The following is a 26392-nucleotide window of genomic DNA, read 5'->3' on the forward strand; positions in this document are numbered from 1 at the left end:
ATAATTTAAGTGAACAAACCCAAAAGTTAATTCTTTAAGGTATCTGCATTTTATCATCTTTTCAAAGCTAATAGCTTCCAACTTCTGTATTTATTTATAATTTGCAAATTGTATCTTATTCCAAATAACTTTAATCTCACATTTTCAAAAACAGATTATATTTACATCTCAAGCCTAAATGATATAGAATTAGCTGTAATTAAAACTGAGGTATAAAGTTACGTAAGTTTATATAGTTGGAATCACTTATTTTGACCAATATAATGGATCCTCTAATACTATTTAAACATAAAGTGATATTTAGTTTAAAAGTAAATTCAAATAAGTTTATAACTTCAACTCTCATTTTAAAAGATATCCATTAAAAGGTTGTCCTTACATGGAGACAGGGAGTAACCTACTCCTTGGGGTAATAGGCAGGTCTTGAGGTCAATGTTTGCAATAGATCCCTTAAACATCAATGTATTTCATTATAAAGTTAAAAACTTATTTCCAGTTTTGTAATTTACCAACCAGATGATATACTAGCAAATTCTGGGAAAATAATGTCTTATAGCTACATTGAAGATACACACAAAATGAATGTATATCCTTTAAATACAAAGGGCTACTCTAGATAAACACTGAAGACCTCCTCTTACCTCACTGCTTCTAGCAACCATTTCCTCTTAACCCTCCCTCTTCTTCACCTTCACTTCCTCCCTTACAGGCAGAGAGAGAAACAGTCAACTATAAAGAAAGAAGGCCAACTGCATGGCAGCTCTTTGGCTACAATAATTTTTTAAAGTGCTTGTAGATACTTTTTTTTTCAAGAGACAAGATTCTCCTTATGTTGCCCAGGCTGGAGTACAGTGGCTACTCACAGGAACAATCGTAGCACACTACAGCCCTTAATTCCTGGGCTCAAGCAATCTTCTTTTCTCAGCCTCCTGTGTAACTGGGGCTGTAGGCATGTGCCACCATGCCCAGCTCTTGCAGATACTTTAAGAGTCACCTGTGACTTTATTTAGTTATGACAAAACATGTCCAGAAAGATCTGAATAATGAAGAAAAACTGGATACCTTGTTTGGCTTCTTTCATCACTCACTTTAATCTTTCTAGCTTTTTAAATCCAGTTTTCAATGGATACACTAACAACTAGTTCAGAGTAAGGCTGGCAATAGAAGGAAGGATGGTAGAATTTTGCTTCTCTGCAAATTCAGGGCCAACATATTTGTTTCTTTGCCCTGTTCTCTTCCTCCCACCCCTACTGCTCTGAAGTGCCAATCTCCACTCTACACTCCAAGATCCCTTTTTGTCCAGTCCCATTTACTGTGCTGTCCCAAATTCCTCTAGTCAGAGTGGGGAAGAAATTGAGAAGAAAGGGAAAAAAAGAGAAATGAAAGGAAAAGCTCCATTTTAAATTATAATCCCAATCCTTTGGCTCCTCAATTTGTAGTATTAACCTATTTAGTTTTGTTATTTTATATTTTGTAGGGATGGGATCTCCCTATGTTGTCCAAGTTGGCATCGAACTCCTGGGCTCAAACAATCCTCCTGCCTCAGCTCTTCAAGTGCTGGAATTACAGGAATGAGCTGCTGCACCAGGCCCTTATTTTGTTTTTAACCATTCTCCCACTAAGATCTCCAGTTCTGCCCTTCTGTCCCATCATTCCCCATTCCCCCACATGCTGAACTCTAGCTCCAAATATGGGATTGTGGAGTAGCTCACATCTGGATAATTCCCAGTCCTTTTGCTATAGGGCTAACACACTGGACATCAATATATTTTCCCAAAGAAACATTATCATAAATATTATTTGTTTCTACAGTACCATTGGCACTGTACTTCAACTGTATTTTATAGATTCATTTATAGGTTGAATGACTTTTAAAGATGGGCTTGGAAACATAAATAATGCTTAAAAATATTATGTTCTTGTAGGATTATCTGCTCTAAGTTTTCATAGCCACAAGGATCATTTTATCCATGACAAATTTAAGATGAAAGAAGCCAAGTATCTTATTGAAGGCCACAGAGTTTGTAAGTGGTAGAGCGAAAACCTAAAGAGGGGTCTGTTATATATGGCATTGAAGACTGTATGATTTCTGTTCTACCATGGAGCCTCCTAAAACACGTGTATGTTTTTAATTAAGTCAATGAAAACTCTGAAAGGCTAAAAATTTTACTTCAAATCCTTAAATTTTTTTTAACTGAGCATCATTCATTCAAACATTTACTGAGTACTGTTTTACCTAAAACTCCCTCTAGTAATCACCAATACTAATAAACTATTACTGACATTGTCAAGGAAAAAAATACCCAAATTATTTTAAAACCTCGCCACTGTTATTAGAAATTTATCATAATCATTTCTTTTATGTATGAATGTTTGATATGCTGAGACTTCCGCAAAGGTAACAGATTTTATATATAAGACACCCTTCTTGCTCAAAACGGAAGTGCTTTATTGAAAAAATGCTTTTTTAAAATCTGTGGACTGTCTTTTTCAAAACAACAACAATTTATTTTCATTTCTCATAACTTCTAAAGAGTAAACTGAATTTATAAGAATTATTAATTTTTGTCAATAATATAAAAAGAATTTATAAAACATGAAACAAATTTACTTTTTCATGAGACAACGATTGTTACTATTAAATTCTAGGTAAATTGTAACTTAGAGAGAAATAAGATTACACAGTGCCACTTTGATTTACCTTAAAATGCTAACAGGTTAAAATTGCATCAGGTTAGAAATGTACACCAGGCTACATATATATATATGGCTCATCCTTTAAGTTCAAACAATCATCTTGACTGACAAAGAGGCTACTATATCCAGTGGAACCTCTGAGAACTATTGTAGAACTAGGATAAGACCATCAGCAATGAATAATGTATTAGTGGTGTGAGTTTTCCACTGATTTAATAACATATGAATGTCATCCACTTTTGAACTTTGACATCAGTGAAAATAACAAATAAAATATTCACATTTTTAAAACCACCTAAGAATGTCATTTTTATTGCAAGTTTTTGAAAGGCAACGGGCCATTTTTGACATGATCGTGTCCCATTAAGTCCTTACCTTAAGGGGTTGCATTTTAGGTTCATGCTGTTTCTCCATACAATATTTCTCTTTGCCGTCTACTAAAACAATTTATATTCATTATAAAATGTTGGAGTAATTTCTTTAGCTGGGCACAACTACCTCAAAGACTGACAGGTAAAAAAATGACAACAGATTTGCCACAAGTTTCTCATTCTTAGAGTACACTCAACAAATGAGCAGGCAAATTTTTTTCTACCAATAAAGTCAGATCACAGTCATGTGACTTGGTGTAATAAGCTTTGTATTCTCAAAGGAAATGATTCACAACATTTATGAACCCATGTTTTCTCATCTTTTCCATTTGTTTTGAGGAAAGCAACAGTCCTAACAATCTCAATACTTCCTTTCATTGAACAAATTTTGCATTTTTGGTAAACTCACAGGTTTGGTTGCCAATAATAGAAGTGCTCATTTCATCTGTATATATCTTCTGAGGAATAATGGCTTCATGTATGTCCATGTCTGTCTCTCTCTCTATATACACACACACACACACACACATCTATATATATATATATATATATATATATTTTTTTTTTTTTTTCTGAGACCAAGTTTTGCTCTTGTTGCCCAGGCTGGAGTGCAATGGTGTGATCTCGGCTCACTGCAACCTCCGCCTCCCGGGTCCAAGCGATTCTCCTGCCTCAGCCTCCCAAGTAGCTGGGATTATAGGCATGTGCCACCACACCCGGCTAATTTTGTATTTTTAGTAGAGACAGGGTTTCTCCATGTTGATCAGGCTGGTCTCGAACTCCTGACCTCAGGTGATCTACCCACCTCAGCCTCCCATAGTGCTGGGATTACAGGAATGAGCCACTGCGCCCAGCTCCATGTCTATTTTTATAAGAAATCAAATTACGTTTTAAGAAAGACCATGTATTTAGAAAGCCACGAGCATTAGATTTATCTATTTCCTACTTTTTTTCAGTCCTCGTTCACTTAAAACACATGTGCAAGGCTTCCAAACCATTTTAATTTCCTCCTAACCATTTATAATAATTTCTCCCAGACAATTTTAATAATGTACCCCTAAATGTTGACATTATGGACCTGACTTTAGACTCTATTCTCTTTCCCATTCCCCAATTTATCAACCTTGTCTGCTTCTTCAATCTTCTCTTATTCACTTAAACTTTCCCAAGGTCTAGTCTCTCCAGTCTAAGAAAGAGAGAGAAGGAGGGCAGGAAGGGGACAAGAAAGAAAAGAAAAACCCTTAATCCTCTAACAAATGGCCCTATCTTTTTCTCTCAAGCTTCTCAAGTTTACTAAACTCCCTCTTACTTCCTTATTTCACATTTGTTTCTTAATCCACTACCCTAACTCAACTACAGAAATTTCTTTAGCAGCTTACCACTGACCATCAGACTGCAGATGAATACTTTTTACCTCTCACTTACTGGATACATCTAGAGGAGTAACAATAAACATAATGCTGTCCTTACTGAAATTCTGTATTTTAGTCAACTTTCTCTCTTGGTTTAAAAACAACAATCACTACTCTTAACTCTGCGTTTGCTAAGTGATCAGTCACTGTTCTAGGTGCTCACACATTTTAGTTCATGTTTTTTCTCACTACTGGCTGCTATCCATCAGTGAGTCAAAGCAGCTTTTTAAAAACATAAATTAGAATAGAAAATATCCAAATATATCACATGTAGGAAGGTAAGTATTTTTCTGGGAAATTTATATACATATATATACATGTACATATGGTAACATAATCATAATATATAAAATATAGTTCTTATTTTGGGTCACATCAAAAACATTTGAAAGACACTGTGTCATATTCAATCCTCACAGCCCTACCTATGAGGCCCACATGTTAATTTACAGTTTTCATAATGAAGAAAATGAGGTGTAGTAAAGTTATGTAATTTGTCTAAAGTCAGACAGCTAGTGTGACAGCTAATAGTAGACCCTAAATTTAACAAGGTATTTATAACGCCTCTTGCCACTACTCCGGCCTCTGCTTTACTGACTCCTTTCTTACTGCCTATGCTTCGAACATCAAGATTCTCCAGGCCATACTGGGAACCCTTTTTCTTAATCTCCATATTCTCACTACAGAACACTATCAACCTGTGTGGTTTAAACTAATATCTACAGGCTGACAACTCCTAAATTTCTACCCCTGGCCCAGATTTATCACTTGAGCTCTGAATACCCAACTGATACCCATTATTTCTCTAGCTGAATGTCATAAAAGCACATCAGCCTCAGTATTTGCAAAGCTTGTATTCAATGTTCACACATTTTTCCTATTTTATAATTCGCTTACACCTTCCAGCGTTTTTCCTCTTCCTCATCAAAGCAGCAATCCTTACACCTCAGATAAACCTACTTTCCACCATATCATTGCCATAAGCTTTGGTCATGTCCTCACCATTTCTCTGCTGGATAACTGCAACAGCATCCCCTATTACCTGTGATATATACCCCCTCCAAATCCCAAATTCACTTTCTGCATTGCTGCAAGTAATCCCTTTACAATAAAATCTAATTATTTAAGGCACATCTCCTAACTCTGAAGTACAACTTTTAACCTCTAAATTCTGTATATAATTTAATTTTTTTAGACTAGGTTCCTGTGCATTTTTAAGCAATTTTTTTTAAAAGAACCTAAGATCATATGTTTGGCCATAAAACAAGTCTTAAAAAATTCAAAAACTTGAAATCATATCAAGTCTCTTCTCTGACCAGAATGGAATAAAAGTAGAAGCCAGTAACAAAGGGAACTTTGGAAACTATACATAGACATTAAACAATACACTGAGTGATCAATGAAGAAATTAAGAAGAAAATTTAAAAATTTCTTGAAACAAATGAAAATGGAAACACAACAAACCAAAATCTATGAAATACAGTGAAAGCAATACTAAGAGAAAAGTTTGTAATAAGCACCTACATCAAAAAGCAGAAAAACTTGAAGCAAACAACCTAACAATGCATCTTAAAGAACTAGAAAAGCAAGAGCAAACCAAGCCCAAAATTAGCAGAAGAAAATAATATCAAAGTAGAAATAAAAGAAATACACACAAAAAATACAAAAGATCAACAAAATGAAAAGCTGGTTTTTTGAAAAGATAAAACAGATCGACAAACCTTTAGCCAGAATAACTAAGCAAAATGCAGAAATGCATCAGAGATGAAAAAGGAGACAGTGCAACTCATGAAATTCAACTGAATTACAGTAGAAATTCAAATGCTCCTGAGACTATAATGATCAACTATATGCCAATAGAGTGGAATACCTTCAAGAAATGAATACATTCCTAGACACATACAATCTACCAAAATTGAACCATGAAGAATTCCAAAACCGGAATAGACCAACAACAAAGGATGATATTGAAGCTGTAACAAAAAGTCTCCCAGCAAAGAAAAGCCCAGAACCCAATAGCTTCACCGCAGAATTTTACTATATGAACTAATACCAATCCTACTCAAACTATTCTAAAAAATAAAGAAGAAAAGAATACTTCCAAACTCATTCTATGAGGACAGTAGTACCCTGATACTAAAATCAAAGACATAGCAATAAAAGAAAACTACAGGTCAATATATCTGATAAACACTGATACAAAAATCCTCAACAAAATACTAGCAAACCAAATTAAACAGCACAGTAAAAAGATAATTCATCATGAAAAACTGGGATTTATCCCAGGGATGCAAGGATGGTTTAACATATGTAAATCAGTACTAAGTGAAAGCAGTACTAAGAGAAAAGTTATAACAATAAGCACTTACATCAAAAAAGCAGAAAAACTTTAAACAACCTAACAATGCACCTTAAAGAACTAGAAAAGAGCAAACCAAGCCCAAAATTAGCAGAAGAAAATAATAAATATCAAAGTAGAAATAAGTGAAATACACACAAAAAATAAAAACGATCAACAAAATGAAAAGTTGGTTTTTTCGAAAAAATAAATCAATGTGATACATCATATAAACAGTATGAAAAACAAAAAACATATGCTCATTTCAATTGATACTGGAAAACCACTTAACAAAATTCAGTATCTTTTCATGATAAAAACCCTCAAAAACCTGAAAGGAATATACTTCCACATAATAACAGTTACATACAACAGACCCACAGATAGTATCATACCGAATGAGAAAAAACTGAAAGCCTTTCTTCTAAGATCTGGAACACAACAGGGATGCCCACTTTCACGACTGTTATGCAACATAGTACTGAAAGTCCTAACTAGAGCAATCAGACAAGAGACAGAAATGAAATTCAATTTGGAAACGAAGAAGTTAAATTATCCTTCTTTGCAGATGATAGATATGGAAAAACCTAAAGACTCAACTAAAAACTATTAGAATAAACAAATTCAGTAAAGTTGCAGGATCCAAATCAACATACTAAAATCAGTAGTATTTCTATATCCCAACAGTGAACATTCTGAAATATATATCAAGAAAGTAATCCCATTTACAACAACTACAAATACAATTAAATACCTAGGAATTAACCAAAGAAATGAAAGATCTCTACAATGAAAACTATAAAACACTGATGCAAGAAATTAAAGAGGACACCAAAAAATAAAAAGATTTCCATGTTCATGAATTATAAGAATCAGTATTGTCAAAATGTCCACACTACCCAAAGCAATCTACAGATTCAGTATAATCCCTATGAAAATGCTAAGGACAGTCTTCATAGAAATAGAAAAAAAAAAATCATATAATTTACACGGAACTACAAATGCCCCAAAATAGCCAAAGCTATCCTAAGCAAGAAGAACAAAACTGGAAGAATCACATTACCTGAGTTCAAATTACACTACAATTACGCTAATTCTTCAAAAGAAGACATACAAATGGCAAGCAGGTATGTAAGACGGTGCTCAACGTCACTGATCATCAGAGAAACGTAAATCAAAACTACGAGATATCATCTCACCCTAGTTAAAATGGCTTTTATCCAAAACACAGGCAATAACAAATGCTGTGAGAAGATGTGAAGAAAAGGAAACCCTTGTACACTGTTGGTGGGAATGTAAATTAGTACAACCACTATGGAGAACAGTTTGGAGGTTTCTCAAAGAACTAAAAATAGAACTACAATATGAACCAGCAATCTCACTGCTAGGTATATTCCCAAAAGAAAGCAAATCAGTATATCAAAGAGATATCAAGCACTCTCACATTTATTGCAGCATTATTCACAATAGCCAAGATTTGCAAGCAATTGTTAAGTTTCCATCAACACATGAATGGATAAAGAAAATATAGTACATACACACGAAGGAATGCTATTCAGCTTTTTTTTTTTTTTTTTTTTTTTAAAGGGCTATCATTTGCAGCAACATGGATGGGACTCAAGGACTTTAAGTGAAATAAGCCAGGAACACAAAGGCAAACATTTATGAAAGCTAAAAACTAAAACAATTGAACTCATGGAGATAGAGAGTAGAATAAGGGTTACTAGAGGCTGGAAAAAGTAGTGGTGGGGCAGGGTGGAGGGTAGTGGGGATGGTTAGTGAGTACAAAAATACAGTTAGATACAATGAATAAGACCTACTATTTGATAGCACAACAGGGTGACTATAGTCAACAATTTATTGCACATTTAAAAATAACTAAGAATATAATTAGAATGTTTGCAACACAGAGAAATGATAAATGCTTGAGGCAATTTATTTATTCTGATATGACAGTTAGGTATGCACTGTATGCCTGTATCAAAACATCTCACGAACCCCGTAAGTATATACATTTATTACATATACAAAAACATTTATTCTGATATGACAGTTAGGTATGCACTGTATGCCTGTATCAAAACATCTCATGAACCCCATAAGTATATACACCTACTACATACCTACAAAAATTAAAAATTTTAAAAATTAAAAATAAACATAGAACTTAATTAACATTAAAGACCTTTCACTTAAAAATCAGTAAATAGTTTAAAGGTCAAGATCAAAAGTTTTTTATTTGCTGCTAAAGTTATCTCTAATATACTAAAGTATACTTATATAAAGATGCTCAAGAATAATCACAAGTCTTTCACTCAATACTTGCAGGTTGTCCAATCAATAAATAGCCTGGTTTTCTTAAATAGATAAACTAAATCTACACCTTGAGACTAATAAAATCATTTATTTATGCCTTCACAGAGAATTGATTAGAATTCTCAAATGGCAAAAAGAAATAATGTTTCTAAATGTTTAAAGTATAACAATAAACTCTGACTTGCACTGATTTCTAACTAAAAATGCCATGCTGCACAATGTTGACATCAGATTATTTAAGATATTTCTATTGTGAATCAGTCCCATATAGTCTATAGATTAACTGCTATGACAAGTTGGAACCATTCACTCTATATGTTAAAATAAACCTGGATTTGTTGTTGCCTTTGCAAAGGCATGTGGAAAGAATTTCTAACTGGTACTTATTAGATTAGGATCAAAGTAGTTATAATACACTTTACAGTACTATTTTAAATTTATCTATAAAAAATTATGCTGAACTACTTCCTTTCTCTCAAATATTCTTCAGAGACAGATACCTAATGGTGAACATAAAATTAATGAACTAGTATTTTTAAATGTTGCATTTTTCTTTTTTATGTGTGCGCAGAATTAAGTGCAACAGTTTTGATGCTTATTGTTGATTCTTTCTTTTGCTTCTTAATTAAAAGAGTTAGTGATCAAAAGAAACTGATTTATTTTTTCACATGACTGTTGGGAAGGCCCAATCCTGAATGAAAAATTATGATGAATGCAAACTGATTTGCCCATAAATACATATTTGGAAGTAAAGAAATTATTTCAAGGGGTGCATGAGACCAAATTTTCTAAAAAGTTTTTAAATATGACTTCTGCTTGGCCAAAATCAACAGAAACAAATAATGCCCTAAGGTACAGCAATGACAATAGCATACATAATAAAAATAAGGTGATTGAACAAAGGAGGTAAAACTATTACGAAGAATGCCCACTGAGATTATACAAAAAGCTCTTTCAAAACACCCTCAGGATATGTTCCACCTTCCCTTGTAATCCAGTTCCTAACAGAATCCATAGCATGTATGGGTATCAAGAGACACTTGTGATGGCTAGCTACATGGCTGGCAGGCCAGCTGACCAGAAAAGAACTAGAACTCTCTCCTCACACATTACCTTTTCCCAGCCCAAGCCTTTGAAGCATTTCACTTTACACACCAGAAGTAAGTGGGTGATTTCATTTGAACATAAGCCTTACTTCTGGTGTATAATGTGAAAATCTGATCATTAACATATGAAATATATGTAAAATAACTATTACAAAACTATTAAGAGCTATGTAAAAGTAAGTTACTTCACTACACATTATAGTTTTCACATAGTTTTCAATATCAAAAATGTGTTGCTTTTAAGTAAATTCATAGTATAGTCATCACATCTTGTGACATCTTTGGAAAACATTTATGAAACTACTTCTCAAGTTCTTTCTTTGAAAAGAAAAAAAAACTGGCATATTTTCTTTTTCTTGAAAGGGGGCCTCATTTCCCCATTTCCCCTTTGCCCATTTCCCCTTTGCCCATTAGGATAAAAACACAAGTTGACTTATTTCAAATATAAAATTCTTCCCTATCCTCTTCTCATAGGAGGTTACCATAAATGGAGTCCTGGGGACAGTCTCATTTGACTATCCAACTTCATGCAATTAGATTTAACGTAATTGTTAATAAATGAAATAAGTGTGTGTTCAAATATATGTATTTATAATAAAATATAATTTTAAAATAAGATATTCAAATGCAATTGGACCTGCCAAGTGTTATGTACAATAGTGTTTGTTCATTCCCAACACAAGCTAGCATGCAGACAAATCTAATGTTGTTTTGTTTGGTTGTAATACTTCATAAATTGTTTGATTTTACCATATACCAAACCTCTGTTGTTGAGCTAGTCAAACTAACTCCTGCCAAGAACAGTGAATTTGGTGATAGTACTTCTTTTGGGAGAAAAACAACCCCTTTCCTCAGAAAATTAAAAGTGTTTATTTTGGCACTTAAACCTTGTATTGAGCCTTCTGGAAAGTATTTTGAACTGTTGTTTTTAACCTAGACTTGTGACTGAAACAGGAAAAGGTTCCGTAGTTCTGCACCAAAACACATATTTATAGGGTTGATTTTCTTTCGACACCAAAAATACTGAGTTGATGGCAGCAATTTTCAAAACATAATTTCCTAGACCCATGCTATAAATTGGGCCTTTATCGGTGTATTTAACAAATGATTTATTTTTAAACCTCAAAAACTTCTGATGACTAAGAAACGCTACACATCAATCAAGTATGTCTTTAAGTTCCACAATGGGAAGGATTTTAAATACCTGCTCTGTTAGGAATGTCCACGAAAAAGAAAATTTATTTGAGATTGGACTTTCTTCTTGTGTATGTCAACAAGTTAGGTTTCTAGTTTTTAAGCTTTTTATGATTGAATTTTCCCTACTGGGTAATGCTATATACTCAGACTAGATAAAACATAAAAATATAAAGGCAAACTATGTGAACTTTTTGCAATACTATCCTAATAATGTGTCTGAATACAATTAAGAAGTTTTTGGAAATCAGTGAGTCATTGTTCAAAACTCCCACGACCCACCCCTAAATTATTAAAATATAGGAAAGAGACCACAGGAAAAGTATATTGTATATGAAGATACAGTAAAAGTAATAAATAGATCAAACAATTTCACAAAGACAACCAGACAGCTCCAATAATTCTTCAGTCACTAATGACTGATACAAAATACTAAGCATCCTAATGACTGGATACAAAATCCTTTGCAGTTCAAGTCCTTCCTACCTTGACTCTTCATCTATGTTTCCCCTTCCAAAAGTCTGGCTGTCTCTTTACAAGAATAATAACAGTAACATCATCATTTTTATTTGCATTTGACATTTTAAAAACTCAAAACAATTTAAAATTATATAATTTTGCTTTATAAAATACTTATTAGGACATACTAGCAGGAAATTAATGGTTTAAAAATTCTGGAAAAATAGAGATTTATGATCTCTATTATGTGATCCAGCAATCCCACTGCTGGGTGTATACTCAAAATAAAGCAAATCAATATATCGAAGAGATATCTGCACTCCCATGTTTGTTGCAGCACTGGTCACAATAGCAAAATTTGGAAGGAGGCTAAGTGTCCACTGACAGATGAATAAAGAAAGAAAATGTGGTACATATAAACAATGGAGTATTATTCAGCCACAAAAAAGAATGAGATCCTGTCATTTGCAACATAGATGGAACTGGAGATCATTATGTTAAGTGAATTAAGCCAGGCACAGAAAGCAAAATGTCACATGTTCTCACTTGTTGGTGGGATCTAAAAATCAAAACAACTGAACTCATGGACATAGAGAGTAGAATGATGGTTACCAGAGGGTGGTAAGAGTAGTGGGGTGTAGGGGGAGGTGAGGGTGATTCATGGGTATAGAAAAAGAAAGAATGAGACTTACTATTTGATAGCACAACAGGGTGACTATCATCAATAATACATCGTACATTTTTAAATAACTAAGAGTGTAAATTGGATTGTTTGTAACACATAGGATAATAGCATTTGATTATTATGCATCATATCCCTGTATCAAAACATCTCATGTACAACTACTATGTCCCCACAAAAATTAAAAATAATTTTTTTTAAAAAAATTCTGATACGGTTGGGTTGTTTTATTCTTAAAAAATATATATATCTACCAAATATATCCTACTAAAAATCCGCAACTGTCTTTGTTAATTAAGCACAAATTTTAATTTGAAAAGTCTGGTCCCGTCTGCTAAGACTTACTTTTGCTAGATTCATAAATACCAAAAAGATCTATTCAAATGAGGGCAATAGGAGTAAAATAAATAGAAATTAATTGGTATCACTAAAAATAAAGAAATAAAGATTATAAAGGAGGGGACTCTCCTTAATCAAAAATCACATTGCACACTGCTGGGATTATACGAAGATGACAGAAATCCTTCTTACTGGCATTTCCATCTTGGACCATCCTAACACTCTTCCCCTTAGCCCCTGACAAACCCGAGACCAGTGTCAGTGAAAAGTACAACGTTGACATTATAACAAACAATAGTTTACAGACTATCATTAGTGCATTAGGGTATCTTTGCAAAAGGCTTAGCTAGAGCTCTACTGTCACTTTTTTCTTATCAAAATGTAAAATGTTGATTGTTTTATAAGCTGAGTGAAAAATACTTAGGTATTTACATACAATCAGGTCCATAAAAGATAAAAATTCACTTATCAGGAATTGAGTCCTGTTAATTGACATATTCAGCTTTCTAGTATGAACTTATAAATAGAATGGAGGGGGGGAATCAATCTTCATTCCTTCTCTTTCTCTTTTCTTTACTCACGAAGAAGCAATGCTTTATCTCTGTCCACTCTGGGTGCGGGGGGAAGTATGCTGCTTGTAAGGGATAATTATTTGGAGAATACTTTAGTTTCATGGTTGATGAAATTACAAAGGGATACTGTTTGGGGTATTAAAGTAAACAGGTATAACAGAACCTACCTGAAAAAGAACATGTACATGGCAGCTGTGATGCAAAACAAAAGGACCTGTAACAAGCAGAAAATACATTACTTGCAAAAGAACACTGACATCACCATTTGAGTGAATCATAAAAGCAAAATACTATTAAATCTTGTGCCTGAAACAATAAAAGGATACACAAACCAGTCACACACATTTCATATTCTCGACCTTTCATATAAACCAAACTTGTTCAACCTGCGGCCTGTAGGCTGCATGAACTCCAAGACAGCTTTGAATGTGGTCTAACACAATTTGTAAACTTTCTTTAAATATTGTGATTTTTTTTTTTTTTGCAATGTTTTTTCAGTTCATCAACTATTAGTGTTTGTATATTTCAAGTATGGCCCAAGACAAATTTTCTTCTTCCAATGTGGCCCAGAAAAGCTAAAAGATTGGACACCCCTAATATAACCAATATTGGGAGAATAAATTGCAATACTTATATGTAACTATCATCATGTATACAATTACATATATTATACAGACATATACAGACTGGATAGAAGGGTAACAGGGTTCAAAAAAAAGGAACAGCAAATTTTTAACTTTCTGTTAGAATGCCTAAACAAGCAAGCTTAACTTAAAAACAAGGACAACAGCTTTTGTATAATCAATTCAGTAAATAAATCAGAAAGCTTATTAACTATGATATGAAGATGACCAGATTTTCTAATGTAAAATACAATACAGTTGTCAACCAATTCTAATCAATAAGAAAAGCTCATAAAAATACAGTATTCCTTTGTGGAATACGGACTAGCTACAAAAGTAATTCCTCTAGAAGCAGGCATAAGAACATCTGAAATGATGATCTCAAAAACATCACAGTAAACACAACCATATTAAGATGGTATGTGGAAGGAACCCAGAACTCCAGTCCTGACTAACGTCTTAGTTACACCAAAAAAACAGATTGGAAAAGTTGTTTTAAATCACAAAAATTAAAGTTGTAGAATGCATTCTTATGTTAAAAAACAATGTATAAATTAAGCATAAGAATCGTCAATGGCCTCACATCACAGACAAATAAGAAATGAACTTTCTTTCGATTGTGAAAGGCTGACCACAAGAACAGAAATGAAAACACTGGAAAAATTGTTTTGCTATGTCTAACACAAATAATTTCTAGTCAACCTGATGAAAGCATGGTAATTATGCCATTACAAATCAAGCTTGACAAGTTTGCTGTCTTAGCCTAAGATAAGCATTATATATACAGCCTGAATGACTTAGAAATATATAAATATACCAATGAAAAAGAGGATTGGTATCAATTAATATGAAGTAAATATTATACATATTTATGTAACATTATATATCTATAAAATCTTTCTGTACTAAACACACATACTCTTCTCCCCTCCCTCTTTCACTTCTTCCTTCCTCTCTCCATCTCTCTTCTCCATTGACTTAAAATACCCTATCCATGAAGCATAAGGTTCATTTTACCATTTCACTGTTTTTAGAAACATAACTTAAAGCATGTAAAATAATTTTCAGTTATTTCCAATTGATTATAAATTAAAATCTAAGTGGGTTTATTTACTGAGTTTTAACAAAACTCAGTCATGATATTCATTTTTTTAAACTTCTCTATCATTCAATCCCTGTTAGACAAAGCCATCCTTCCCAGATGTTCAATGCTTCAGGCTTTTCCTCCACTAATCAGTGTCCCCCTTGCAGATCACACTAAAAACCTCTCTAGAAGTATCCCACAAATCTTTCACACACTCTTCATCTTCTCTAAATATCCAAAGTCTCCCATCCCTCAAAATGTTAGCATGATCTATCCTAATATGCTAACCTATCTGTGTACCAGTACTAAACTGGTAATTATCTTTACAAATAATACGCTCGAAACTGAGAAAAAGTACAATGTTTCAGAACTCAAGCGTTAGACTAAGATAGACCTAGGTTTGAATCCTAGTTCTGTGTACCTCTAGATATTTTATATAATTTCCCTAAACCTTAGATCCCTTATCTATAAACTAAGAATAATATCATACTTTGAATTATTTAGAAGAATTAATGAGAGGATGCTTATAAAAGCTTATAAAAACAGTCTGCTGAAGAAGAATTAATGAGAGGATGCTTATAAAAGAAAGGTGGAGTTACCGTCCACCAACAAATAATGGGAGAATGCTATAACCAGCTTTATAAAATTCTTCAGCAGATTGTTTTTATTTTGTTTTGTTACTGACATAAGTGATCTAGATAGAAAAACCTAACCCAGAGACATAAATCTGGAAAGAAATTATTTTTAAGCAGGGAGCCCTTTTGAAATCTCTAATAATAATCACTGATAATTAGGAGAATAAATCAAAAGGATATTACAGTGCAGTTGACTGATTCATTAAACAAATATTTATTGAATTCCTACTATGTGCCTGGTACTGTTCTAAAACTTACCACAATGCACAAAATGGACAAAGTCCTTGCCCTCATGGAACTTATCTTTTAGCCAGGTGAGAGAACATATTTTTAAAAAGATGTATGTTAGACAGTAGTAGGAGTTTTGGAGATAAATAAAGTAGAATAAAGAAAGAGAAATACAGGAGTCTGGGGGTTGTTATTTTATACAAAGTGGTGAAAGAAGAGACTTGTTAGCAGAGACACTGTAAGACAAAAGCCGGGGGACCATATGCATAGAGCCACTGGAAGGATTTTGGATTTGATCAAGAAAGATGGGAACTTAATGCAAAATATGTTTGTTATTATTTTAGTTAAAGATGGTAAAAACAGCATTTCATTTTTAGCTAAGTTTTTTTTTTTAAGTTTTTAAGATTGTGCTAGTTTATCATTGTTACTTTCACAAAGTATTTTTCCAAATAAATCTAAATCCACAGCTAAATAAGGAAGAATACTTCCTCTGTGGTTGAAATTACAGAATTTTAAAGCTAAAAGACACTTTGAAATAAACCGTCATTTTTTTTGTATCAGGAAACTCAGATCCTGAAAAGGTAAGCGATACGCCCATGCTCACTGAGCTAGCTGTATCTTACATTCCTTCATTAAACAAATATTGGCCAAGTGGTTACTCTGTACCTGCTAAATAGAGAGGATATTTAAATACAATTCTGACCCTCAAGGACCTTACAGGATACTGCAGTCCAATACTGTAGTTACTGGACACGTGTGGCTATCTAAACAACTTAATAGCTTTATTGAGGTATAATTAAAATAAACTGTACATATTTAAAGTGTACAATTTTATAAGTTTTGACATAGCTATATACCTGTAAAATAATCATCATAAGCAAAATAATAAACATATTCACCCAAAAAGCTGCTTATAGCACTCTCCCATTATTTGTTGGACGGTAACTCCACCTTTCTTTGGCTTGATGTTAGCTGTCTTGTAGTTTTAACTGATTGGGGTCTTTACATTTGAAGTGCATTGCTTGTAGGCAGCATATAATAGTTTCCTGCTTTTTCATCCTATCAGAAAATCTTTGTCTCTCAATTGAGATATTTATACTATTTACATTTAATATGATTATTGGTATGCTTATATTTAAATCTATCATCTTGCTATTTATTTCTCTACTTATCTATTACTGTTTTTTTCCCCTCGTTTCTGCCCCTTTTTGATTAACTAAGCTTTTGTATTGTTTTGTTTTGTTTTCTGAGACAGAGTCTCATTCTGTTGCCCAGGCTGAAGTGCAGTGTTGCAATCTCGGCTCACTGCAACCTCCACCTCCCATGTTCAAATAATTGTCCTGTCTCAGCCTCCCCAGTAGCTGTGAATACAGGCACATGCCACCACACCCAGTTAATTTTTGTATTTTTAGTAGAGATGGGGTTTCACCATGTCAGTCAGGCTGGTCTCAAACTCCTGACCTCACATGATCCACTCACCTCGGTCTCTGAAAGTGCTGGGATTACAGGTGTAAGCCACTGCGTCCAGCAACTGAGTATTTTTCAATGATTGCATTTTCTTCCCTTTGTTGGCTTATTTTAGTGTTGGTTTTATGGTTTATAGTACACATCTTTAAATTGTTGTCTATATTCAAATGACATTATACTACTTAACATATAGAAAAAAATCCTCCAATAATGTATTTCCATTTCTCCCCTCTTGATCTTTGTACTATTATTGTCATCCATAGTGTGTGTATGCACAGATATATCTAAATTCATCATTATATTTTAATCACTTTGACTTAAAAATGTAGGTCTGCAAAAAGTTTTTTCATTTTGTTTTGAAAGATACTTTTGCTGGGTATAGAATTTTAGGCTGATGGATCATTTTGTTTTAGTGGTTTACAAATGTCACTCCATTGTCTTTTCACAATTTGATTATGATGTGCCTTGGGTAGTCTTCAAAATATTTCCTGTAGTAGGATTTATTAGGCTATTTGGATCTGTGAGTTGACAGTTTCTATCAAATTTGAGTAATTTTCGGTCATTATTTCACCATTATTTTTTCTTCTCCCTTCTCTGCTTCAAGAACTCCAATTACATGAATAGGAGGTCACCCACAACTCACAGATGTTATCTTTATTTGGTGATTAAAAAAGAAAAAAACAAAACCATGGCCAGGCGCAGTGGCTTATCCCTGTAATCCCAGCACTTTGGGAGGCTGAGGCTGTCAGATCACTTGAGGTCAGGAGTTCATGACCAGCCTGTCCAACATGGCAAAACCCTGTCTCCACTAAAAATACAAAGATTAGTCAGGCATGGTGGTGCACATCTGTAATTCCAGCTACTTGGGAGACTGAGACATAAGAATTCCTTGAACTCAGGAGACAAAGGTTGCAGTGAGTGAGACTGCACCACTGCACTCCAGTCAGGGTGATGGAATGAGACTCTGTCTCAAAAAAAAAAAGAAAAAAGAAAAAAAGGTATCTTTTCTATGTTTCATTTTAGATGGTTTCTATTCTTATGTCTTCAGGTTCACTAACATTTTATTCTGCAATGTATAATCTGTCATTAATATCATCCAGTAAGCTTTTCATCTCACAAATTATAATTTTCATCTCTAGAAGTTTCATTTTTCCTTTTTCCCCATTTCCATATCTCTAACTTTTTGAAACTATAAAATTCAGCTATGATAACTCTTTTTAATGTCTTTGCCTGCAATTTAACATATTTATAAGTTATCATTTGGCACTAATTTGCTGATTTATCTATTCATTATGGGTCAGATTTTCCTATTTCTTATTGCATGGTGGTAATTTTTTACTGGCTGTCAGCCATTCTAAATTTTACCTTAATGGGTATTGCCTATGTTTGTATTCCCATAAGTTTTCTTGAGCTTTGTTGTGAGACACAGTGAAGTTACTTGGAAACAGTTTGATCTTTTAGGACTTGCTTTTAGGACATTTTAATAAGAGATGAAATCCAGGGTTAATTATTCCCCATACTAAGGTAAAACATTATGTGTACTTTACCCAATGCCACATGAATCTTTGAGATTTTCCAGTCTGGCTAATAGAAACAGACAATATTCCTATTCCTGTTTGAGTGCTAACTACCCAGTTAAAAAACTCTAATTCTTCAGATTGTTCTTTCTTTGGCTTGGAGCAGGTTCCTCACATGCAAGTCCTACTCAGTAATCAGCTGAGTACTTTTCTCTCTAGTCCTCTGTTCTGTGACCTGTATCCAGCATGTTCCGCCTACACTTTGAGCTTTATTTCCTCAACTCAGAAAGTCCTCTAGGTTTTGTCTGAGTGACCCCTCTTTAATCCATGCCCGGAAATTCTCTCTAGACAGTAAGCTTGGGTAACTGTAGAGCACATTTGTTTCCTATATCTCAGGGAACACTGTCCTTCAATACTTAATATCCAGGATCTTGCATACTATTTTTTCATATACTTTGTTCATGTTTTTCATCAGGTTGTTTCCACTCTCCAACTGGAAGAGTAAATCTATCACTGGTATCAAATCATGACTAGAATCAGAATGTGGTTATTTAAATTTAAATTAATTAAAATTAAGTAATATTAAAATTTGTTTCTTCATTCACCCTAGCCATATCTCAAGTAATCAAAAGCCATTATGTGGTAGTGGATACCATAACAGACAGAACAGATATAGATCATTCTCATCACTGCAAAAAGTTCCATTGGACATCTCTAGGCAGTGAATGACATTTTCATTGTGTAATACAGCAATGTTTTAGCACTTTACATATTTTAACTTTAGCTGCAAAGTATACATCTGCACATATATATGCTTTACACTTTCATGTGTAAATTGACACAAAAAAATTAATGATCATATTTAATCTGTTCATTTGTAAAAACAATATAATACTACCTATTACATATGCCATAAGGATTTATATATGATGTAACATACATAAAGCCTAATAGCGTGACTAGCACATCATAGATGCTCAATACACGGTAACTTTTAACTTGAAAAAATTTCTCTATAATTCATTACTACTTCACAGCCATGGGGCAATATACTTCAGCAAGATAAGTAATTCTGAAATTGCTGTTTTCACTTTTGTAAAAATAGTTTCAAATTAAAAAAATAATATCAGTCATACTAAAACATGGATGAACCTCAAATACATTATGCTAAATGAAAGAGGCCAATTACAAAGACCAATTATGTATGCTATTGTTAATATAAAATTCTAGAACAGGCAAGTCCATCTATAGAAAGTAGAACAGTGGTGGCCTAGAGTTGGAGGAGTAAGGGGTGATGGAGAGGAACTACTAAGGGATGATGAGGAAGGACTGTTAATAGGTACAAGAATTCTTTGGGGGCAATGAAAAGGTTTTAAAATTAGATTGCAGGGTTGGATGCACACACAACTCAGTAAATATTTGAAAAACCCATGAAACTGATACATTAAACTGGTAAATCTTATAGCATACAAACTACACCTCAAAAAAGCTGTTAAACTGATACAAAAAAGTATCATGTATGTATGTACATGATAAAAACAAAAATTCAAACAGAATAACAAATAACAATGAAAAGAAAGTTCCCTTCTAAGATTTTTGGACTTTTATAGAATTTTGTATGAGTATGTACATACCTTTGTACATAGAAATATATCAAATACAGACATTGTCTTTAAGACATATACTTTTCAATTTTATATACACAAAGCATACACATATATGGATATGCTGAAGTTTATTTAAAGTCTCCTATGAATACTTAGAATGGATGCAATAAACTTTTCCAAATACCAAAGTATACTTTGTAAACATATCTCTGGAGGTGAATTCTTGTCAAAGGACAAGTACATTTTTAATTTTGACAAATATTGCCAAATTGACCTCCAAAGAAAACCATACCAATATATACTCCCCATAACAGCATATGAAATAGCTATTTCCTTACACTAGTTATTTTCCTATACCCACAAAAACTGTGTTTTATCCTTGCCAGACTGATAGGTGAAAGAAATGTTATTTCATATTATAGTTACATCCCTCTTATTAAGTGAAGCTGAGCCTCCCAGGTTTATAATACTTTTGTTTGTTTTTTTTGGTTGGTTGGTTAGTTAAACTACTTTTTCATATGCTTTATTTTTGGTTGGGTTAATGGCCTTTTAGAAACAATTTTGTTTTTTGAAACTGAATATATTTATAGGAAAACATGGAATTTTATTATTATCAACAAAAATATGGGTGGTTAAACAAAAGCAATCACATAAAAGAAACGTCAAAATGTATTAAGCCAATATAACATAAGGGTACAGAAAGTATAACAAATAATGTGCAAATAAAGTTCATTCAGCTGGAAAATAGTGTTTTCTCTCTGGAAAGACTTTGTAGGAAATGACAGATTTACAATGTATTGCTTCCTGTTATAGGTCTTGCAAAACTTTCAAGAAAAACTGTACTATTCTGTCATCACTATATCATGTAGAATTACACGAAAACTATGCCTCGCAAGCAGTAGCAAAGGAACAAAATCACAATATAGGAAGTCCTTAAAATAATCAGAAATATCAAAAATGTAAACATGGCCAAAAGTAAACACAGCCTGGTAAAGAAAGCTGTTTTTACTATTTAAGCCTGAAAGTGGTTAAAACATATATCCATTTTAAATTGTACTAGAGAACTGAACACATGGTACGTTTAACTATTTCCTACCACAAAACTCTTCTGCTTTTCTTTAGTGTATTTGATTATTTGTTTTTTGCCCCTGATCACAGTGCCTGTGGTCATTCCTTCTTGAGTATCTCCAAAGACACTGATGCTTAGTGAGTAGGGAACCTAGCTAGCCTTCACTATTCACCAAGTTCATCTCCCCCGATATTCATTAAGATCCTCTTCCTTCCATGACTCAAATAAATACTGACACTGAAGGGCAATATACTTCCTTTTGCACCATCTGTACTTCATTCATAGTTTAGCCATGTTTCTACCTATCCATTCAACAAAAATTAATCTGGTGTCATGTGTTTCTAATATTTTACAACTCAGCAACTTGAAAGGGGACAGATGTAGAAAGGTAAGCTCTGGATTCAGGAGCCTTCATGACCTTGAATAAAACAGAAAAGACAAGGAACCACAAGTTCTCACCCTCCTTCATTTATTTATTCAGTATCTGTTATAGTCCCAGCACACTATGAGAAAATAACTACCTAATTCTTGATTCTTGTTGCCCTGAAGAACATAGTTTGGTGGAAATGTAGGCATATTAACAGATCATTCCAATAGAATACAATAGGACAGAAGTATTTATACTTCATCCTATAGGTGGTACTCACCAAAACATCTGACTGTATTGTTATTTTAATTATTTAATATATTTAAGCAATGGTTTCTGTGTTGTTTGTATACTTTCTTTATGTCTCTTACTTACTTAGAACACAAAGTCCCAGAGGGCAGATACATAGATAGATTATTGATAATAAGAGTTTTCATAATGTTAGTTTCTATTTAAAGAAACCATCTTTCAAGAAACTAAACGGTATTCCCATTCATATACTTTTTTAAAAGACTAAACTTTAGACTCTGCTAAGCATCTTCAACTTTTCTGAAAACAGACTATAGCACGGTCTCTTGTGAATACAGCTCTTACTGAACAAGTAAGTATTATTATGATTTACAATGTGTGTTCAAAGTCAAAATATATGCAACATATCATTATCATAATATTTATTTGTTTTATATGTAATTTTAAGCAACACTATCCTAAAGTTAGCTATGTATTGATATATAACAAATTTTTTAAATCACTGTTTAATTAAAATCACCCATAACATACAGTCCATTTTTTTAATTAATTGATTTGTTTTTGGATTAGCAGCTTTACCTAATTTTTTTTTATGTTTCTATTCCTTGATAAAACAAATACAGGGAAAGCATAAAAATCTTAAAGAGAATTTAGAGCCAAAAATGCCAGACTAGAAGTAAGAAAGAAGTCTTGGGTCTCCAGGTTAAGACTGTAAACTTGATTAAATCACTGTTATTCTTTAAACCTTAATTTTTCATCCATAAAAAGAAGTTACACTAATCTCTAGGATACTTCATAACTTCAAAGTTCTATCATTCCATAAGTCAATTTTTTTCAGTGTACAACAAACATTTCAATGTACATCGTAACTAATCTATAATATAATAATACAGAATAAGCCAAGTCTCAGAATTTATGTATACACCAAGAAAATAAAATTACTTTCACTGAATTGAGTGTGGGAACTCACAGGAAATATGCCAGAAACTTAGGCCTAGTCTCTTACTTGCACTGTTCACCATTGTGTTTTTGTTTTGTTTTGTTTTTGTGTTTATTTTTTTGAGATGGAGTCTCACTCTATTGCCCAGGCTGGAGTACACTGGGGCAATCTCAGCTCATTGCAACGTCTACCTCCCAGGTTCAAGTGATTCTCATGCCTCAGCCTCCCTAGTAGCTGGGACTATAGGCATGCGCCACCACACCCAGCTGATTTTTGTATTTTTAGTAGAGATGGGGTTTCACCATGTTGGCCAGGGAGGCTGGTCTCGAACTCCTGACCTCAGGTGAGCCACCTGCCTCGGACTCCCAAAGTGCTGGGGTTACAGGCATGAACCACCACACCCAGGCCACCATTCTTGATTTATACCTTCAAGGTCACTTAAGTCTGGCAACACATTAACCTTTAAATATTCTATTTGTAGAAGTTAGATATGTTAGAGTGGCTGGGTGAAGTACAGCCTATATGCTATCTTGTCCTTTTATAGTAAGTAGATTAGTTGTAGTTGCATCTTATCTTCTGTAAAAATGGGACAATTTAAAGTTAAGTTTTCAATACTCAGTACGTAATATTAAATATATCCTGGAAGTTACAGTCCTTATTACAACAAAATTCTAATTCCGCTGACAGATTTTTAAAAATAAACAGTTTAAAACAACTTGCTACTTGAAAGATTCCAAATAGAGATTTACATATGGAAAAATCCAGCCTTTATTTAAAATATAAAAGAAAATTCAACGGTCAAATGACAATCAAGACAAGAAATCATTCACGAAACAGAATACTAATTCAAGTATACTCTCAGAGCTGGGACTACAAAAGCCAATTAGACGTCATCATCAAACACCCACAACATTTTATTCACATCTTTATTTACCGTGTAAAGGAAATGCAGGTTATTGGAAGTAAAGGTTAGCTAATGACTTAGGTTTAAAATTTACTAAGACATTCAGCTGCGTCTTATTTCCCACATCATTCCTCTATTTTATGGTCAATTAATTGATCATTATAAGTCATTATCATTAAAAATGCAATTCAAAATAAACAAGAAAAGAATTAATGTGAACAGGAAGAGTGAGGAACTAAAAGGGGCCATGGGAGAGTTTAAAGATGGATAGTTAGTGAAGGTAAATTTCTTTTTAAAGTGACCAATGAACACGGAGAAAAAGAAAAGAGGAGGAATAAAACAATATTAATAATAATAAACTATTAATGGTGCCAGGCACTAGGTAAGTTTTTACCATTTCTATTTTAAAGGTGAGGCAATTGGAATCAAAAGTTAAGGTACTCACCTAAAATCACAGAATATTTAAGTAGCTGAACCAAGACTCAAAGCCAGGACTGTCTGATTTCAAACTGAAGCTTTCAATTATACCCCTCTGCCTCTAAAAAGTACTTTATTCTTAATAATGTTGGTTTAGTGACTACTGTGCTTCCAAGGTAGGAGTAATCCCACTAATGCTTCTAAATATTTATTTTTAACAAGGTATGTCTGTCCTTTTAAAAAAGGGAGTAAGGAGAATCTCAGAGTTCAGTATCATATTAATTATAGTGTAACAACACCATAAATTGCAGATGTTATTGAACAGTCACCATATGTTACATGTTATATGAAATCCTTAACATACACTGTTTTATGTAATGCTCAAAACACCCCTGCGATGTAGGGATCATTACCCCTACTTCAGAGATGAGATTTAGAGAGACATAGATAGTTACGCGATTGAGCTAGGTTTTGAAACCAGGTAAGATTCCAAAGCCCATGAGCTGTCATGGATTTCTCTCAAGTACTTTTTAAAATCCCATTAAAGATTTACAGCATTTACAAATTTCATTCAACTTAATTATGAAACATCTACTATTTTCATGTATAGCAGATGAAACAGTAAGTTAAAATATAGTCTGTGTTAAGAAGCTCGTTATTTATATAATGAACGAGATTTAAGAAAAGGTGACAGGAAAACGCCATAATCCTTATTTATTCTAGTGAAGAACAGCAGATGTAAGAAGCAAAATTTTCAAATTTCCAAAATAAATAATCTAAATATTATGAACAAAAACTAAAACCTCACTTGTTTACATATGTAGTAAGATGAGAGGATAAACTGCATGAGTAAGCTTTTCAGTATGTTTATATAAACTTATAAGAGACCATTCTTTACCCTAATGCTGCCAAACATGTTACTTTTTCAAATTAAAAAAAGGAAAAAAAAACTCACATATCATTCAGCACATGGAGAAGGAGGAGAAGAAAGGTGCTATATGAACTCAGGGCAAAGTTACAGCTGAAAAAATATTATGTTTTCAGTAGGTCAAAGTAGACAGGTCACCTATGTGAAGCCTACTTGTTATAAATGAACAATTTGTAGTAAGTTCATTATTTTCATCCAAAGGGTGGTATTCCCATTAACCTCAAGTAAGAATAAGAACCAGGCTTTAGGTGATATTATGGTTTTACTTCTGAGACATTAAAAAAAATACATAAATAAGAGCTTCTAGATTACTTTAGAAAGGTCACAGCAAGGCCACATAACAAACAGCACATACCAATATGGCAATTCAGATTTCTGTCATTTGACAAAAACTAAGAAAGATCACCAGAATGAAGATTATTGTTCACTAAGGTGGCCAATAAGATAGCACTCATTCACTACTTCACTAAACTACAAGGTTTTGTGGACAAGGGGCCAACAGCGGCCCTCTAGCTGAGTTCCACATTTTTTTAAGTATATATTGATAGACAATTTAATCCCAATACATAATTCAAGAACAAGTAGAAAGACATATAATCTCTTTACTTGTTTTAATTACAGCACACGAGTACATACTCATATGTTAGTATAACAGAGTAACACTTAGTTCTCCCAAATAGTGTGTCCTGTTGCCCATCTTCAAGCCATCTACCAGTTCCTTGGGCATATGGTCATTCCAAAATTCATTTGAGAAAATCCTTCCTTAATTAGGCATGGTATTGCTCATATCTGGTCTGGTTTGGACCTATCCAGCTGCAAATTCCTCTTTTCATACTCAGTTCCCATTATCATTTCTTCAGTCAGAAATGGT

At 33.4% G+C, this 26392-nt stretch overlaps 1 protein-coding gene across 2 annotated transcripts in view; it reads right to left on the reverse strand.

The window, feature by feature from the left end:
- TMEM135 (transmembrane protein 135) overlaps window positions 1-26392 on the reverse strand; it is a 261850-nt gene that overhangs the window by 64333 nt on the left and 171125 nt on the right. For both annotated transcript variants that reach the window (XM_011938485.1, XM_011938484.1), the window contains one exon: window positions 13654-13700. In XM_011938485.1, coding sequence (XP_011793875.1) covers window positions 13654-13700 — 47 coding nt within the window. The remainder of the gene's footprint in view (window positions 1-13653; window positions 13701-26392) is intronic.

This window comes from Colobus angolensis, unplaced genomic scaffold (genome assembly GCF_000951035.1).
Source record: "Colobus angolensis palliatus isolate OR3802 unplaced genomic scaffold, Cang.pa_1.0 Scaffold174, whole genome shotgun sequence".
Lineage (NCBI taxonomy): Eukaryota > Metazoa > Chordata > Mammalia > Primates > Cercopithecidae > Colobus > Colobus angolensis.